Genomic DNA, 15,823 nt, shown 5'->3' on the forward strand with positions numbered 1-15,823 from the left:
GCCCCAGGGAAGCTGGGCAGGGCCCCTCAGTCTGCCCCTCAGTGGTTGGCCGAGGATCCTTGCCATGTGCCCTCTTCCCACCCTCTGCCCCGTGCCTCAGCCAGCAGCCCGTGCCTGAGCAGCTGCGGATCCAGGTGAGCAGAGTCAGCATGCATGACTACGAGGCCCTGCATTACGATAAGGAGCAGCTCAAGGAGGCCTGTGAGTGACAGTTGGGGGCAAGGAGCTGCCGAGGCCGGGGTGGGGGGGGGAGGCAGGAGGATCCGGCCAGCTGCTGACGGCCTGCTCTGTCCCCCAGCCGTGCCACTGGGCACCGTGGTGGTCCCAGGAGACAGCGACCTAGAGCTCTGCCGGGCGCACATCGAGAGGCTCCAGCAGGTGAGGGAGGGGGTCAGGAGCCCGTCCCGCTTGTGCCCAGCTGCTGCAGTTTCCTTTCTCTCCCAACTCCCGGCCTCCGCTTCTCTCAGCAGGAGCACGAAGGTGCTGGAGCCAAGTCCCCCACCTGCCAGAAACTGTCCCCCAAGTGGTGCTTCCTGGACGGTGAGTGGCCCTGAAGGACCAGCTCCTGGCAGTCCCGGGCTGTGTCCTGCCCCCTCCCTCAGGGCTCCTGGTGGGGCAGCAGAAAATCTGGGCCTGGACAAGGGACCTCCTGTCCCCTCAGCCGGCTCTCTGCCTTCCCCACAGCCACCACTGCCAGCCGCTTCTACAGGATCGACCGGGCCCAGGTGAGCACTCGCGGCCCTCCATCCATCGCTGGCTCCGAGCCACCCGAGGGCCCTCTCCTGTTGGCCCACACTTCCACAGATGGGCTCCCCCCCCCCCCCGAGTCCTCATACTGTGTCGCGCCCGCACACCTGCTCGGGCCGCAGATAGGGCATGGCCCTGCCCTCCAGACTGGCACGCATGCCGCCAACAGTGAAGGGAGCGGGCATTCCCAGAAAAGTCTTGCTGGGTGGGTGCGAGGGCCTGGGAACACAGATGCCGCCCACCGAGACACAGATGCTAAGGCACTTCTGCCCAGAGGCTGGGCAGCCTGGGTGAAGGCTCAGCAGTGGGAAGGGGCTGGGAAGGCCCCTCATCCGGCTTGTGCCTGCTCACGTTCATGCTCCTAGCAGAGGCTTCTCCAGGTCCGTTGGCCTTGCCCCTGCACCCCCACCATCGGCGGCCCTGGAAGATCCTGACCCTTGGTCCCTGACCTCCCCACCCACAGGAACACCTCAACTATGTGACTGAGATCGCACAGGATGAGATTTATATTCTGGACCCTGAGCTTCTGGGGGCATCGGCCCGGCCTGACCTCCCAACCCCCACTTCCCCTCTTCCCAACTCCCCCTGCTCACCCACACTCCGGTGAGTCCTGCCCGCTCCTCCAGCCCCCCTGGCTCTAAACCCCACCCACAAGCCAGAAGCTCCTGAAGTCCCGCCTTCAACACCAGACACATGTCCGGTGTCAAGCTAGCTGCTGGGTCCCCACAGGCTGAGTCATTGGCAGAGAACCGAACCTGGCCACACCCAGTTGACCAGTCCCTTGACCCCAGGAAAGTGGCGTCACTGACCATCCTGCTGCACTGGGTTCCCCGCCTCCCCCCACCCCCACCCCCACTTCTCTATGAGTCCTGTTCCCCATCCCCCAACATCCGAGCACTCCAACCTCACCCCTCCACCCACCCACCCTCCATCCCCGCTGCCCAGCACAGTGCCCTGCCCAGGTTGTCCGGGCCTCAAGTTTGCCTTCCTCTGCACTTGTCCTTCCTGCCTCAGACACTTCCCCCGTTCCTCATCGAGCTGCCCCCTCCACTCAGACCGCAGCTTGGGAGTTTCCTCCTCAGAGGAGTCTTCCCAGGAACCCCAGCTGAAGTTGCTGTGCGATCACACCGCGCTGTCTCTGTTCCTCAGCGCTTCCCACTCTCAGAACGCCTTATATATTTGTTGACTTGTTCGTCTCCCTGACTGGAATGTAAGCTCCCTGCGAGCGAGCTCTCGGTCTTGCTCACGGCTGTATCACCAGCACCCAGAACAGCACCTGCCACGTAGGCAACAATAAACTGTTGAAGGAACGCAGGGAGCACCTTGGGGCAGGGAGGGGGACCAGCTGGGCCTGTGCCGTCGCCGGCTCACATCTCACCCCGCTCTGCTTGCAGGTCACTGCCAGGGGATGTGGCACCCCCCAAAGGTGAGGGCTCTCCCTTCTCCCCGGCCCCAGGTGGGGTGGAGCCCACACACATCCTCCCACAACCGGCAAGGTCCACACGGTCACACGGACCACAGCCGAGCCCTCAGCACACGTGCCCCGGCAGGCCCGCCCTCCCCACAGCACGTTCATGCGCCGACACGAGCCGGGGCCTCCGGCCCCAGAGTGTAACAGGCAGGTGTTCCGTGCAGGTGAAGAGCTGATTGAGGCCGCCAAGAGGAACAACTTCTGTAAGGTACTAGCGAGGGGCTCGGCTTCTCCCTTCTGTGCCATGTGGGGTGGGTCCTCGGGGTGGGGCCAAGGGTTGGCCTCTTTGGGAGCCAGCCACTGGCCCGCTGCAGAATCTCCATGGTGATTGTCCCATTCCACCTTGTTCCCGTCCCTGTCCCGCTCCCGCTGTCCCTTCGTAGGGGCTTCCTGGCACAGCCTGCCTGTCCCCGGTGCTCAGAAAGGAGCAAGTCTTAGAGGAACCGCAGGCTCCAGGGCTTGGTCATCAGTGGTCCTGGGGAGTTCATGGGCCCCTGGGGTGTGAGAAGCCCAGTGTCTCTCCCCTACACTCCAGAAAGACCCCCAGAGGGATGATGTGTGAGCACAGTAGTGTCAGGCCTGCGGACTGTGTGAGATGGGGCGTTTCTGTGGCTGGCAGGGGGGTAGCCCTGAGGAGCCCCAGCCCTGCTCTCTGCCTCCTGCCCTCAGCTCCAGGAGCTGCACCGAGCTGGGGGTGACCTCATGCACCGGGATGAGCAGAGCCGCACGCTCCTGCACCATGCGGTCAGCACGGGCAGCAAGGAAGTGGTCCGCTACCTGCTGGACCACGGTGAGCTGAGCCACTGGGGGCCCCGGGGCCGGGGGCCGCAGCGGGAGGAGGGAAGGGCGTCAGGCCTCTCTGACCTCCCCCACCCCTCTTCTCTAGCGCCCCCAGAGATCCTTGATGCTGTGGAGGAGAAGTGAGTATCTGGGCATCGGGAGACCTTGGTTGCTCTGGAACCTGCCCTGTCTTCATCTAGCCCTTCCCACTCGGTTCGTGGTCAGAGCCCATAAACCCTTCCAGGCCACCTCTGTCCTGCCCTTGCCCCACAGCTCTGAGCTTCGTGCTCTAATAGCCCTCCGGACACAGACGAGAGGGCCCTGAGAACAGGATGGGGGTCCACAGCCAGCCCCTGTTTCCGCAGTGGGGAGACCTGTCTGCACCAGGCAGCGGCCTTGGGCCAGCGTACCATCTGCCACTACATCGTGGAGGCTGGGGCCTCTCTCATGAAGACAGACCAGCAGGTGAGCAGACTAGCAGGAAGTCCACACCAGCACAAACCAACCCTTTCCCAAACTCGGGCCCTTGTAAGCGGGGAGCCACAGGGGAGGGCCGCCGCTCGGGACCCGAAGCTGTCCTTCAGCCAGCATAGTCCGGATCCTGAGAAACCTGGGCCAGCGGAGGGCGGGGGGTGGATGACTGCCTGGCCTTTGAGGCTTTTCCCTCCCCCACTGGCAGCCCGGAGGGAAGGTTCCCTGCCCTCTCCCAAGCCTGGGGGGGGGGGGGGGGTCAACAGGTCCTGAACTGATGGCGGCAACCCCCTCATCCAGGGTGACACCCCCCGGCAGCGGGCCGAGAAGGCTCAGGACACCGAGCTCGCCGCCTACCTAGAGAACCGGCAGCACTACCAGATGATCCAGCGGGAGGACCAAGAGACGGCTGTGTAGCTGTGAGGCTGACACCAGGGCAGCGAGGAGGGACAGGGCCAGCCTGAGGACGAGCCCCCTCATCGCCCACCTCACTGCCACATTCCAGTCGGACTACCACGGGGGGGGGGGGGGGGGGGGACCCATGCCCCAGGGAAGGAGCCCCGTGCTGCCCCCTGAGGAGCCGCCCGCCCCGGACGGACGAGGGTTGGACTCTGAGGAGCTGGGGGATCTCACCTGTCCCCCTGAGGCCCCAGCCCGACCCAGGGCCTACGGGGGAACAGGAAACTGGACTGGGCTGGGCAGGCCTTTGGGGGACGGGGCTGGACCACTTCAGGGCAGCCCTCGCCCTCACCGCAGCAGGTGCCCTCGTGGGGTTTAGGAGTAGAGGGGGAGGGCAGAGGGGCTTGAGGCCCTATCAGGGAGCCTTCAGGAAGAGGCTTCCTAAGCCACCTGCTCCTTTAGGGGCCCCACCCTGAGCCTCCTGGCAGCTTGGGCCCTCTCTCCTGCCCTGACTCCACCCTTCCCAGGGCTTCCTTCCAGAAACAGCCTGCTGCATTTGCCTGCCCGCTGCCCTGCTTGGCACCTACCCCCGGTGACCCTCCCTATGTACTCAGTCATTTCATCGATGCCCGACTGTGTGGCCTGGGGGTTGGAGTGGGGCTCTCGTGGTGACATGTTTACAGCTGGGTGTGACTCAGTAAAGTGGATTTTTTCCTTTCTGCTCTTTTTTTTTTTTTTTTTTTTTTTTTTTTGGCTGGGAAGGTCTTCCAGAAGCAGTGGGGTCTGGTGGAGGGGGACTGGACACCCTGGACCCAGACCCCTTTGGGGAGGGGGGCGTGCCAGGACCTGGCCGAGACCTGACCTCTGCCTGGCTGCCTAGCTCTGCGGGGCCGGGGGGAGGAGCTGATTTCCTCTCGCTTCCCGCTTCCCGCAGGGACGATAACAATGAAAGTGAAAGAGAGGTGGGGCGGGGGTGAGGCCTGTATTCTTTGGCCCCTTTGCCCTCTGGCCTTGGGCAAGCTCCTTCCCCCAGGCCTCAGTTGCATTTACTCTTTAGGGGATCGGGTGAGGTGATCCCCCAAGGTCGGAAGGGGTGGGCATTTGCAGCTGCCGCCGTGGCTGCATCTGGAACTTCTCAGACGGCTCTCGTCAGCTCCCTAGCCTTACCAAATCCAGCCTGCGGGCTCCTCCTCCAACAACTTCCCCCCCCACCACCCCACCCCAGCTCCCGCCCCCGAAAACCTGCGCTCCTGGAAAGGCACGGCGTCCCCTGCGTCCGAGCGCCTTCTCGGGGGCTCAGTGTCCCCAGGCTCCCCCAACACTGAGCGGAGCATCTCCCTGCTCACTTGAGGAGCGACCCTAGGTGGGGGCTTGCGCTCCTTCCGCAGCAGCTAAGGGGGCGCAAAGGGCCGGTCCTCGACGGGGTTAGTCATCGGGGGACTGAGCCGCACATAGGCTGGAACGCGGGCCCCTCGCCGAGCGCCGGAACCCTTCACAACCCCGGGGTTACCAGCTTCCTCCCAGTCTGCATCCTCCCAGTCTCCCCTCCCCGGGAGGAGAGGCAGACGTCCAGCGGGGAAAGAGGACGGCCCCGGGGAGGGGGCGGGGGCGGGAACCTGGGGCTCGGGCAGGGGCCAGGGGTGCCGAGGCAGGGCAGAAGCTTGGGGCCGGGAGACCCCCCCGGGGGACCGGCAGAGCCCGTCGTCTGAGCGCGGACGGCCCGGGCGGGGCGAGCGGGGGGTGGTGCGGGGACCCGCGGCGGGAAGCCGGGGTAGAAGCGCCCGGGACGCGCGGGGCGGGAGCGGAGGCGGGGACGCCGGGGTCTGGGGGCGGCGCGGGTCTGAGGGGAGGGGGCGGGGCGGGTCCTTCCTCGGTGGGGGGGGCGGGGAGGGGGCGGGGGCCCATGTGACCGGCTCAGACCGGTTCTGGAGACAAAAGGGGCCGCGGCGGCCGGAGCGGGACGGGCCCGGCGCGGGAGGGAGCGCAGCACCGCGGGCAGCGAGCGAGTGAGCGCGCGGGGTCCCGGCGGGCGTGCGGCGGCGGCCTCGGCCCCTCGCCCGCTGGGCCCCAGCCGCCCTGGGGGCCGGAGGCAGGGTGGGGGTCTGAGCTGCGTCCTGGGCTCCAGGCCCTCCCCAGGGAGACGCCTCCGGCTGTGCGCCCCGGCTAGCGGCGAGGGGCCGGCCCCAGAATCCTGCCGCCGCCCCGGCCCGAAGGCCTGGACTGTGGGGACGGGGGTGGGAGGTGCGCGCGTGCGGCCCCACGTGGGGAAGGGGGCAGGCGGGGGGACTCTGACCCGACCTCTCCCCCCACCCCCACCCCCAGGATGCAGCACCGAGGCTTCCTCCTCCTCGCCCTCCTCACCCTGCTGGCGCTCACCACCGCGGTGGCCAAAAAGAAAGGTGATACGGGGTGTGGGGGATTGAAGGAGGGCTGGAGACGGGCCAGCGAGGCTGGCGACCTCTGGCCTGGCCGCCGGGGTTCCGAGGCCAGGACCCCAGGAGACGGCCCCTGAGTGAGTCTCTCGTGCCGCGAGGTCCTGAGCTCCGTTCCCCGTGTGTCTTAGACAAAGTGAAGAAGGGCGGCCCGGGGAACGAGTGCGCGGAGTGGACCTGGGGGCCCTGCACCCCCAGCAGCAAGGACTGCGGCGTGGGTTTCCGCGAGGGTACCTGTGGGGCCCAGACCCAGCGCGTCCGGTGCAGGGTGCCCTGCAACTGGAAGAAGGAGTTTGGAGGTGAGGCGGGGCGCAGGCGGAGGGCAGGAAAAGGGGGGCACAGCCTCACTGAAACCTGGGCAGGTCTGTGGCCTCCAGCCACTGGGCCGCCCCGCTGATCCTGGGCACTCTCCCGCCAGCCGACTGCAAGTACAAGTTTGAGAGCTGGGGAGCGTGTGATGGGGGCACAGGCACGAAGGCCCGCCAAGGCACCCTGAAGAAGGCGCGGTACAATGCCCAGTGCCAGGAGACCATCCGCGTGACCAAGCCTTGCACCCCCAAGACCAAAGCCAAGGCCAAAGGTCAGGGAAGTGGGAGAGGGTTGCGGGGTCATAGCAGGGGGCGGGGGGGGGGGGGGTGCTGCACCACCTGTGAAAGGGAACGGTTAAGCCTGAAGTTTTGGACTTTGGAGAAGGACTTCTTGACATCTCTGCACTTGGTTTCCCTGTCTGTAGAGATAGCTTAGGGGGCACATACTGAGGGGGGGCCGCGGAAGGTACTCAGGGGTTATTAAATCTTCTGGCCCAAGTGGAAGCACAAACCCGCTCTGTGGTGTTGGAGCATTTTGCTTAGGGTTCAGGGAAGTTGACTGACCTGGAAGGACTTGCCTTTGTCATCTCTCCAGCCAGAGGGAGCATTGGGTCAGCTTGGGTCCTTTCCAGTATTGAAAGGACTTCACAGCCCACACTTGTGCTATCCCTTAGCTCCTTCCTGATTCACAGCAGCCTAGAGAGGCCATCAGGGCAGAGGTGAATCAGCCCACATCTTAGGTGAGGAGGCCGAGACTGAGGGCGGCTGGGACCAAGAGCCTGAAGGTTTTCTGAACCCCAGTGAAAGTATAAGTTGGTGTGGGGCAGGTCCAGCATCAATATGGCTGCACTGTCCCCCTGGCCACCAGGTCAGCTGATCCAGAGCCACTAGGGGGCAGAATTTTCTCCCTGATGTATGTGCAGGGGGTCTCTCCCGGTCACCGGGACTCCTCTAACGCATTATTTCTCACTTGTTTTACAGCCAAGAAAGGGAAGGGAAAGGACTAGCGGCCAGGTCTGGATGCCAAGGAGCCCGGGGCCCGTGCCCTCCCTCCCACGGGGCCAAGATCGAACCTACCAGTGCCTTTTGTCTACTCATTAGCTTTATCAATCATACCCTGCTTCTTCCCTTTCACTTCTCCACCCCCAAGTGTCCCAAATGGGGAGGAACAAGGGACTGTGGACCACTTGAGCCTCCTGCCCCAGAGGGATGTGATTCCCGGTACCCCCTTTTGTCCTTCCCCACAAAGATGCCATTACTAAGAAACAAATAAACCGTTGTGTTTTTTTCCCCCCAATAAAAGCTTTTCTTTTAATATATAAAAGCCCCTTCCCAGGGAGTTTGCTGTGGTAATTTGTTGGGGCAGGAACTGGTGAAGGGAAAGGGAAGGCTGTGGGAACTGTGGCTTTTAGGGGCCGGGGGGCTTGGCGGTGAATGCTCCCCAGAGCTCATGGGAAAAGCAGAACGGTTATGAAAATTTCTCCCAGGGCCCCTACTGACTCCTGAAAGGGGACCCCCATCAAGTCACCTGAGCCTTTCAGTCTGGTCTTTCCAGGGGCCACACCAGGACTGGGAGGGAACCTGGAAGATTCCCTAGAACTGACACTCCCCATCTCAGCCACACTCAACCAAAGGCCTTTTGGTACGGCCCGGCCCTCGCTGTCACTGAAGCCTGTGACAGTCAAGTCCGCCCCCATTCTCGCCTGTGACCCAGGCCTCCCTCACTGCAGAAGCCTGCTAGGAGAACTCTTCAGAATCCGTTGGGCCTCTCTGCTCAGCATGGGACCTCAGGAAGCCAGATCTCGGTTCCTGAGTGTGCACCCCTGACCTCCCAGCTACCCCATCCTGAACGTGCAGGGCTGCGAGGGGCATGTGGCAAGGGGCCCTGAGAGCCCACCCACCCAGAGCCTGGCTGAACAGCTGCAGCAAGGGGAGAGCTCTGCCCCTGGAACGGGACCTGGGAGGAGGGGCTGAGCCTACATGCGGGGTGCAGCAGGGAGAAAGCACCAACTACGGCACAATGGGGGACCCCAGCCTTCCACTCCCTTCCCAAGCCTCCTTTCCAAAGCAGTGGCTCCTTTGCTCCTCCCAAGGGGGATCCTGGGCTTTTACTTCCCTCCAGATGTCAGTATTTCAGCCATGCTGGTTGGTCACAGTGGGGCAGGTGCCCCAGGAGGCCAGTGCCTCCCAGCTCCCTGAGGCAGGGCAACAGAGGTGGGCCAGGCAGTCTTGGTTCAGACGCTTCTGGGGCTGACCCTCCTCAGCCTGAGCAGAGATCTGGTCTCTCTGAATCCTGCCAGAGATTCTTCCTGAGCCTCACGGGGTCTTGGGGACCTCAGTTCTTTTCAGCGAACGTGAACACGGAGAGATGCTTCCAAATCTCTCCCTGACAGCCACGGGAGAGACCACATGGCTCAGCACACACACGTGACCACCAGCACCTTCTGGGGCACCCTTGCCTGCCTACCTGGCAGTGCCGATGTTCCGATACTGGCACAGCAGCAGGTGCCTGAAGGTCTTTTTAAAGGTGGCATTGCAGAGGGCATAGCAGGCAGGGTTGATGGTGCTGTTGACGTAGCAGAGCCAGTAGCCGATGGACCACACCGTGTCGGGAATGCAGCTCTGGCAGAAGGTGTTCACCAGGACCATGACGTTGTAGGGCGTCCAGGTGAGAATGAAGGCCAGCAGGATGGCGAAGATGGTCCGTGTCACCTTGCGCTCCCGGGCCGCCATCTGCCGCTTCTTGCGCACCTGGTTGCGGGCAATGCTGGCGAACTTGCGGGCCACGTTGGCCGCCGGACGCATGCCAGCTGGTGTGGCGGGAACGATCTCGATGGCTGTCACGCATTCGTTGCCCGTCTGCTTTGTCACAATCTGGATCTTGGACCATTTGGAGGCCGGGTTGAGGGCCCGCGGCTGTAGGGGAGGGGCGGGCATGGCAGGCGCGGTGGCCTCTGTGGTGGACAGCTCTGTGGGTGGTCGTTCCTTGGTGTTCTGCGTGGCACTGCCGGAGCTGGACTCGTTGGAAGTGTCCTTGTCGGCCATCGGGCGCGGCGGCGGGGGCAGAACCGGTGGGGGCGCCTCCTCTAGCTTGCCGTTGCGCAGCTCCTCTTGAGCGGCTTCCCCCGGTGGGGGTTTCTTGATGCTCTGCTTCATCAGGGGGCTCTTGAGGAAGGCCAGAGTCTTGGCCTTCTTCTCCTTAGGGCCCTCGGGCCGGTGCTTGTGAACCCGGCTGCGACTGGCCAGGGAGATGTGAATGTAGAGCACCGTCATGATGACCACGGGCAGGTAGAAGGCAGCGATGGCTGTGCCGAAGGTCACTGCTGGGTTGGACAGGAACTGGATGAAGCACTGGTTGTCTGGCACGGTCCGCTTGCCCACCACAAACTGCCAGAACAAGATGGCAGGTGCCCAGAGCACGAAGGACAGGACCCAGGCAGCGGCGATCATGAGGCCCGCCATCTTGGTGGTGCGCCGGGCCGGGTAGGTGAGGGGCTTGGTGACGCAGAAGTACCGGTCGAAGCTGATGATGAGAAGGTTCATGACAGAGGCGTTGCTCACCACGTAGTCCAGGGCCAGCCATAAGTCACAGACCACGGCGCCCAGAGGCCAGTAGCCCTTGATGATGTACACGGTGTAGAGGTTCATGGAGAAAGCGCCTATGATGAGATCGGCACACGCGAGGCTGAAGAGGAAGTAGTTGTTGACCGTCTGCAGCTGCCTGTTGACCTTGATAGACAGCATCACCAGGATGTTGCCCACGACAGTCACCAGGCTCAACGAGCCTGTCACCGTGGCGATGAATATCATCTCCACCGTCTCGTAGCGGTTGTGGGTCGATGTGACCAAGCGTACAGACTGGTTGCCCGAGCTGCCGTTGACTGGTGTGAAGTTCGCCATTTTGGTTAGCGGTAGTGGGCGGGCGGTGTCTGGAGAAGGAAGGAGAGAGAGAGAAAAGGATGAGCTGTAGAATTGGATTGCAGAGGTAACTCAAGGTGACAGAGGGACATCATCGCGCAGAACCTTAGAGAACTCTGACCCATCCCTTCGTTCATCTCTTACTGAGTGCCTACTCTGTGCAAGCACTGTTCTCGGTGCAGGAGTTACGGACGTGAATGAGACACACGCGGCCCCCACTCTCACGGAGCTTACAGCCTGATCAGGGCAGACACACAGACACGTGAGCAACAAAAAAAGTGCTAGAACGAAAACAAGGCAGGGCAACAGTAGAGTGAGGGAGTCAGAGGACAGAGAGGGATGCTGCCTTGCTGGGTGATCAGTGAAGGCCTCTCCAAGGAGGTGATATCCGGACAGTGGCGAGGAGACAGCCATGTGAAGAGCTGCGGAGGTGGCTTACTCAGGGCCAATGGCCAGAGCAAAGGTCCTGAGGCACGTGTGGGGCACAGACAGGCCAGTGTGTGCAGGGCCCACAGAAGCAATGGGGAGGGCTTGAGTGGTCCCAGAGGTCAGCATGTGGCTCCGGCCGGAAGTGTTCGTTTACCTCCTCGTTCTGTAACCAAACGTCACCAGGGGACCTGTTCTCAATCCTCACAGAAGGTACTGAGGACAAAGGCAAGGATACATATTAGCAGCTAATACTTAACTGTCTAAGTGTCCGGAACTTTCTGTGCTTTTTATAAATATTAATTTATTTCTTCCTCACGACAAATCTGTGAGGTAGAATCCTTGATTTTTCACTACTTACAGATGGGGAAACTGAGGCACGGAGATGTTAAATAACCTGACCAAGGTTCCACAAAATCCTTGACGTGTTGCTGTCCCAGAGCTAAGGATTCTGGCAGAAGGAGGCCCAGAGAGCCAGAAGAGGCAGTAGTCCCACCTCGGGGAGGGCTTCTGGGATGACCAGAGCGGGCACGGACAGGGAAGCCTCAAGGATGAGGAGGAGAGTGCCATGTAGCGAGGCTCGGGAGGCACATGCCATTGAGACATCCACCCACCAGCCCTCCCTCCCAGCCCCAGTGCAGTGTGTGTGGGGGGCCTCAGTGCAGGGGAGTTAGGGACTGTCCACAGCCAGTGGGAGTGGTGGGAGCTGAGGACCGTGAGGAATCAGAAGCCTAGAAGCCTAGAGGGCCTGCCAGCCAAGCAAAGGCACACATGGCTTCCAAGGGGCCAGGGCCAGCCCTCACCCCGACCGAGAACCCAAAGGAAGCCCGAAGGGAACCCAGAGCGTCTCAGGGGGAAGAGGGGCAGTGCTGCAGGGGAGTCTGTCGCAGCCAGAGCCCCTCCCACCCGACCCCGCCGCCGGGCCCACCAGCACACCAGTGCCCCCCCCCCCCCAGCACACGGCCTGCGCCCCCTCCCACCCAGGTTCCTCTTCATCTCTCCCCCGCCTTCCTCTCCCATACACGTGAGAGGGGCCCACGCCCGGCGCGCCGTGCCAGGGCAGCCGTTCAGCCCAGCCTCCTTCACACCCGCCAACATGCACACCATTACACACAGGCACACGGGCCCCCTCCCAGCCCCGCCAGCCCTGAGCACTGTCGTATACACAGCGTCCGCGTGTGAGAGAGAAGAAGAGAGAGAGAGAGAGAGAGAGAGAGAGAGAGGCGGGGTGTGTGGAGCAAGGAGCAGTCCCGCTGCAGCCCAGGCTCCAAGGCCAGCAGGGTGTAGCTGTGTGGCCTTAGACAAGCCACCTCACCTTCCTGCCCTTCTCTTGCTCATTCACTATATAGAGAGGACTGGGTCCTGGGACCCCGCCCAAGCAGCTGTGGGGATCAGCAACTAGACTTTCCATCTCCAGCATGAAAATGTGCCACAGGCTGAAGGCAGGTGTCAGGGTGACTCCCCACGCCCAAGCCTGGCCTCGACCCCCCTCATTCACCACTGCAGACACAGCCCCAGCCTCCTAGCCTGGCATTTCATGCTCACCTGTCCAAACCCTTGGTTCCCAGGAGGAAAGGCTCAAAGAGGGGTGTGGCCATCTCCAAGGTCACAAACGAGTCAAGGGCAAAGACTGAACACCACCCTCTCTGGGGTCTCTGACAGCTCCTTTCAGCTTGGAGAGATTCCGGGTGTCGCCCTCGGAGCTGGGGCCGCCAGCATGGAGAGCCTGCCCTCCCCAGGCACATGCAGGCAGGTGCAGGGTGGGCAATGGTCCCCCAGCTCCAAGGAGAGCCTTGCTTTCACCTCCCCAGGCCAGGACGCAGGCCAGCGAGATGGGAACAGGGTTGGAGGTGCCAAATATGAAAAACATAATAGCCTTGGTTTATTGAGTGTTAACTATGAGTCAGGAACCCCTCTGAGTGTTTTATATAGATTATCTGGTTTAATGCTTGCAGAAGCCTGATAAGGCAGGTACTAATAGTATCCCCATCTCACTGATGTAAGTATCTTTTTACAGATGAGGACAATGTTAATTAGCTGGCCCAAAGTCATCCAGTGTGTAAGTAGGGGCAGGGGCAGGATTAGAACCCAGGAGCCACCTTCTCAACCTCAACCCGCCTCAGGTTGATTTCCTGCCTCTACTCTCCACTGTTCAAAACCAAAGAACTAAGGATCCCCTCCCACTCCTTGCCGGCCCCCCTACTTGGCTTTCCCAGAAGAGAAGAGACCTCTTTCTTGTCTCCTTCCGGGACATCTTGTCTCCAAGGAGGTGGCAGGTGGTTTAGTTCCGCTCTGGGTCCTCTTGGGGAAGCTGCCAGCGGCAGCAAAGGTGAGGTATGGTGTCTCCCGCCCCCCACACCACCATCTTTCTGGGGGGTCTCCCGGAGGCATTCAGACAGCAACTCTCTCTGGGGGCGTTTCTCTGTGATCCAGGCCCGCCCGAGATGTGGGGAGGAAGGAGACGCTGCCCAGGGCTGTGCACACCACTAGATGGCAATGTCGAGCCCTGGGTACCAGCTCCGGACTCCGGGAGGGCGGCCGCTCTTCGCCGCCGCCCCCAACTCCAACGCGACCGCGAGCACAGAGGAGGCTCCAGGGCAGGGCCTCCCAGGGGAAGGACGCGGTTCTCCCCACCCCTTCACCCCCTCCCCCGCCAAGCCCCGCCTGGGAGCTGCCCTCGACTCCACGCGGGTTCAGTGGTGGAAAAGTTAAGGGCGCCCGACTTACACTCGGCCCCCGCCGAGGAACATGTGGGCGGGAAGGCGAGTGCGAGTTCTGTTTGTGTGTGATTACTGGGGAGCGCGAGTAGAAGCTAGTAGCTGCATGTGCGTGTGTGCGCGCTCGGCCACGCCTGGATACCAGTGTGCCCGTGTGCGCGTGAGCAGGCCCGTGCCATGTGGACACGTGCTTGTGCATGCGTGTGCGTCCCGGAGTGCTGTGGCCTGGGGGATGCACACGATTCGAGTGTGCCCTGTCCCTGTGAGTTTGTGTACAGGAGCAAAGGCAGGGTCCACAGTAGGTGACCTGACTCCGGTCCAAAAGCCCCTGCCAGGAGACTCAGCTCAGACTTTGGCTGTCTCAGCGCAGAGAAGATCAAGTCAAGAGCCAGTGTCTGGATTGTGCTCTGCTCGTGGGTGGGGAAGGGTCGTGGCCAGGACAGCAAGGTTAGACTACAATCTGGGCTGCAACGGTATCCCGACCTTGGGGCATTGCCTTAGCTGGCACCCAGTGGTGTCCCCGGTCCCAACGCTGCGGTGTGGGTGGCGTCCCAGCCTGTGACTGACTTCTGTCGAGGGGCCGCTGCTTGAGTCGCCCCACTAGCCTTACAGGACACCAGGCTCAGCTCAGCCTGCCCGCGGAGCATTATGCCCAAAGGGTGCCCAGTCCGCCCGCGAGAGTGTACCAGCAGCACCCCAAAACGCGGAGGCCCAGCCAGGGCTTGGGTCAGTTGAGTGTAATATTCTAACGCTCCCATACCAGACCCCACCAGAGAGGCACTGTCTGGCCCCAGCATCTTGAGTGGGCACCTGATTTCTCAAGCCCTGGGCCTGGGAAGACCTGGAGGGTATTATTTGGGCTCTAGAGGCTCCTCCAGAGGCTCCTCCAGGTCTCCGTCCTGGTCGATGGGGCCCTGGCTCTCTGGTGCCCCGCCCTCCCCCCAAAGCCCTAGCACGCAGTTCTTGCAGCCTCTGGGCGTGGGCACCATGCTTTCCCGGGTTCTGGAGCACCCCCCCCCCTTTTCCGGACGAGAACGGAGCGCGTGCTCTGGACGACGTGGGGAGGGGGTTGGGGTGTGGGTCCTTGGTTCTTAGGCATTCACTGTAGGGCTCTGGGAAGGCTGTGGCCCCTGAATCCGTCCTTGGGGCGGGAGAAGAGACTCAAGAGTTCACAGGAGGGAGAAGGAGCTCAGGAAATTTGGAATCGACATTGCGCTGACACTTCCGCCACTGGGCCTGGGGCTTGGCTCTGGCTCTCCCGGGCTCGGAGCCTGGGCAACCGCAGGGAGTAGTCCTGGAGTGGGGGAGGGGCACCGGGAGAGGGTAGGGGTGTTTCCGTCGGGGTTCAAGGTCGCGGATGGAGGACTTCGTGGACCGGAGTGGGCTGGCAGCTCCGGGGGTGGGGGGCGGGGAGACGGGCGGGAAAAAGGCTCCTTAGGGCTCCAGCGCCCGGCGCCCTCCAGAGCTGCCAGTGGGAGGGCTGGAGTGCGGGGTCCCGCCCCCGACGGCTGCTCCAGGTGCCTTGAGGGCTGTGGGCGGGCACCCCCTCCCCCCGACCTCCTGAATGTCCATTCCTTCCCAGAGGCGCACCTGGAGAAGCTTCCGAGACTCTGGGTCTTTCTTCCAGCGGGGCCCCTCACCCACCGGCCCTGTGCAGCTCCCAGCACCGCTCTCGCCCCCAAAGGAGCCTGGGGACACGTCCCAGTGGGACTCGCCTCCGGGGAGCCTCAGAGGGTCCGAGAGCCCCGCGTCCTTCTCTCGCAACCGTGTCCCCCCGCCCCCGCTCCGCCGCGGAGTCACTTACCAGACACCTCCGCCCCGGTCCCCTCGCACCTGACAGACGGCAAGACCAGCGGGCCGCCCGTGGGCCAGCGGGCGGGGCGCACGGCCGGGCCGGGGGCGGGGACGGGGTGCCAAGGGGCGGCCCCTGCTCCGCCCGCAGCTCCCGGCGCTGTGGCTTCGACTCGCGCTCACGCTCGCACTTTTCCCCGAGCCGCGTGATGTCACGGGGAAGCAGCCAATCCTGGTGGGGCCGCGCCGCCCGCCCCGGACCGGCCACCCAACTGCGACGCTCGGGGGGCACCACCCGGGGCGTCGGGGACCCCAGCTACGCGCGCCCCTCACTGGAACCGGCAGGCAGCTCCCAGCTCGGGC

General features: G+C 63.0%; 3 protein-coding genes across 12 annotated transcripts in view; 2 read left to right on the forward strand and 1 right to left on the reverse strand.

The window, feature by feature from the left end:
• DGKZ (diacylglycerol kinase zeta) overlaps positions 1 to 4,586 on the forward strand; it is a 43,128-nt gene extending 38,542 nt beyond the window's left edge. For 7 of the 8 annotated variants that reach the window (XM_058688798.1, XM_058688794.1, XM_058688795.1 and 4 more), the window contains 11 exons: positions 101 to 201; positions 299 to 378; positions 471 to 540; positions 685 to 725; positions 1,211 to 1,350; positions 2,142 to 2,173; positions 2,383 to 2,426; positions 2,888 to 3,008; positions 3,105 to 3,138; positions 3,364 to 3,463; positions 3,770 to 4,586. In XM_058688798.1, the coding sequence (XP_058544781.1) occupies positions 101 to 201; positions 299 to 378; positions 471 to 540; positions 685 to 725; positions 1,211 to 1,350; positions 2,142 to 2,173; positions 2,383 to 2,426; positions 2,888 to 3,008; positions 3,105 to 3,138; positions 3,364 to 3,463; positions 3,770 to 3,886 (880 nt within the window). In that variant the 3' untranslated portion in view covers positions 3,887 to 4,586. Of the gene's footprint in view, positions 1 to 100; positions 202 to 298; positions 379 to 467; positions 541 to 684; positions 726 to 1,210; positions 1,351 to 2,141; positions 2,174 to 2,382; positions 2,427 to 2,887; positions 3,009 to 3,104; positions 3,139 to 3,363; positions 3,464 to 3,769 lie in introns of all 8 variants that reach the window. The other variant, XM_058688797.1, reaches the window with a different exon arrangement.
• Positions 4,587 to 5,756: 1,170 nt separating this feature from the next.
• MDK (midkine) lies at positions 5,757 to 7,932 on the forward strand. The gene is made up of 5 exons (XM_058688815.1): positions 5,757 to 5,874; positions 6,191 to 6,267; positions 6,432 to 6,599; positions 6,719 to 6,880; positions 7,590 to 7,932. The coding sequence occupies exons 2-5, from the start codon at positions 6,192 to 6,194 to the stop codon at positions 7,613 to 7,615; spliced, it is 432 nt and encodes a 143-aa protein (XP_058544798.1). The 5' UTR covers positions 5,757 to 5,874; position 6,191; the 3' UTR covers positions 7,616 to 7,932.
• Positions 7,705 to 15,610, reverse strand: CHRM4 (cholinergic receptor muscarinic 4). 3 transcript variants are annotated; one of them, XM_058688814.1, is made up of 3 exons: positions 15,474 to 15,610; positions 11,110 to 11,168; positions 7,705 to 10,537 (listed from the first exon to the last, which is right to left on the reverse strand). In XM_058688814.1, exon 3 carries the CDS (start codon positions 10,506 to 10,508, stop codon positions 9,072 to 9,074), a length of 1,437 nt encoding a protein of 478 aa, XP_058544797.1. In that variant the 5' UTR covers positions 10,509 to 10,537; positions 11,110 to 11,168; positions 15,474 to 15,610; the 3' UTR covers positions 7,705 to 9,071. The 3 variants fall into 3 exon arrangements, with proteins under 3 accessions (XP_058544797.1, XP_058544795.1, XP_058544796.1); XM_058688812.1 differs by lacking the exon at positions 11,110 to 11,168 and having other exon boundaries at positions 15,474 to 15,596; XM_058688813.1 differs by lacking the exons at positions 11,110 to 11,168; positions 15,474 to 15,610 and adding an exon at positions 10,966 to 11,100.
• Positions 15,611 to 15,823: the final 213 nt, after the last annotated feature.

This window comes from Neofelis nebulosa, chromosome 10 (genome assembly GCF_028018385.1).
Source record: "Neofelis nebulosa isolate mNeoNeb1 chromosome 10, mNeoNeb1.pri, whole genome shotgun sequence".
NCBI lineage: Eukaryota > Metazoa > Chordata > Mammalia > Carnivora > Felidae > Neofelis > Neofelis nebulosa.

Coding starts and splice junctions, on each gene's coding strand:
- MDK (XM_058688815.1), top strand. CDS start 6,192: ATGCAGCACCGAGGCTTCCTCCTCCTCGCCCTCCTCACCCTGCTGGCG. Junction 6,268..6,431: donor CGCGGTGGCCAAAAAGAAAG/GTGATACGGGGT, acceptor CGTGTGTCTTAG/ACAAAGTGAAGAAGGGCGGC. Junction 6,881..7,589: donor GACCAAAGCCAAGGCCAAAG/GTCAGGGAAGTG, acceptor CTTGTTTTACAG/CCAAGAAAGGGAAGGGAAAG.
- CHRM4 (XM_058688814.1), bottom strand. CDS start 10,508: ATGGCGAACTTCACACCAGTCAACGGCAGCTCGGGCAACCAGTCTGTA.